The sequence below is a fragment of the Glossina fuscipes genome, unplaced genomic scaffold, assembly GCF_014805625.2.
Source record: "Glossina fuscipes isolate IAEA_lab_2018 unplaced genomic scaffold, Yale_Gfus_2 1, whole genome shotgun sequence".
NCBI lineage: Eukaryota > Metazoa > Arthropoda > Insecta > Diptera > Glossinidae > Glossina > Glossina fuscipes.
This window is the reverse complement of record NW_023998415.1, coordinates 18,070,117-18,071,355: the sequence shown is the minus strand read 5'-3', so window position 1 is coordinate 18,071,355 and position 1,239 is coordinate 18,070,117. Positions and strand designations below refer to the sequence as shown.

Sequence of the window (1,239 nt, the reverse complement as noted above, 5' to 3'; positions counted from 1 at the left end):
AATTTATAAAATTTATAAAAGGGGATTATGGCTACAGAAGGTGCAAGTGCTGTAGCCGCTGCAGAAGTGGAAGCTGCTGCACATGCTAATCTACAGGCTTTACAAATGTTCCATCAACGTTGCGGACGACGTATAACTTTATCTAATTGCAATCGTACAGCTACACGATCTGTGCGCGATTTTAGTCATGCATTGGTTTTTAGCGATGAACCATTAATTGATGATGTTCTCTTTGAAGTAGTTATTGAAAAAAAGGCAAGTTTTTTTAAGTTTTCGATCCGATTTAATACATAAATAACACAATCTTATTCCTATATATAGAATCATTCCTGGGGTGGCAGTATTGAAATAGGTGTCACCTCAGAATCACCGGATAAGTTGGAATTACCTTCTTGTGCTACAGTAATGCGTAACGGCACCTGGGTCATGTCTGGCATTGATGTACGTAAAGATGGCATGTGTCTTACGGAATTTTATGGCACCGATTTGGAAATGCTTAACGAAATGGATCGCGTGGGTGTTATGCGCACTTCGAGCCACGAATTGGTATTTTATGTAAATGGTGAAAGCCAGGGTGTAGCGGCCCGCAACATGCCAAAAACCGTATGGGCTCTTGTTGATCTTTACGGACGTTGTGTTCAAGTATCTATTTGCCCAACGCATAGAAGTGGTAGTGGGGTAAGTAGCGGCTTTACTTCAATACCTGAAAGTGGGTTAATACCAACATTTCTGATTAGTTTCTAATAGATAAATAAAAAGGGTAAGAAGGTTATAATCACTTTGGGTGAATCTTTCAAAGCTGAATTCAAAGTACTTAAGCTGATTTTTTCAGATGGTCAATCGAGACCATTTATACATTTACTATTGAATGCTTAGATCAGTATGAACAGGCATACACGCCTAATAAACTCAAAACCTTAGACGCGTAATATATTTGTATACATCTTATGCCGCCCATTTTTCTGTATTTCCTGATGACGCAGAAAGGACCACAAATTTTGTTTAGATTCGTATGCTCTGTCGTTTCATTGCTAGGGGAAAAACCAAAACAGATTTAGTATTGTATTGAAAATAAATCTGACCTTAACTGTATCTATTTTCCGCATAGCGCAAACATAAAAATGAGATCATCAGGTTTCTTAAATGATTTTAAACAAGGAGTGTGTTAGGACAAGCATAAAAATGAGATCATCAAGTTTCTTAGCTGATTTGAAGGAAGGAGTGTGTTAGAACAAGACT

At 37.7% G+C, this 1,239-nt stretch overlaps 1 protein-coding gene across 1 annotated transcript in view; it reads left to right on the top strand.

The window, feature by feature from the left end:
• Positions 1 to 6: 6 nt before the first annotated feature.
• LOC119645088 (neuralized-like protein 4) overlaps positions 7 to 1,239 on the top strand; it is a 7,335-nt gene continuing 6,102 nt past the window's right edge. Inside the window, exons 1-2 of the mRNA XM_038044980.1 lie at positions 7 to 255; positions 322 to 678. Of these exons, the coding sequence (XP_037900908.1) occupies positions 28 to 255; positions 322 to 678 (585 nt within the window). The 5' untranslated portion in view covers positions 7 to 27. The remainder of the gene's footprint in view (positions 256 to 321; positions 679 to 1,239) is intronic.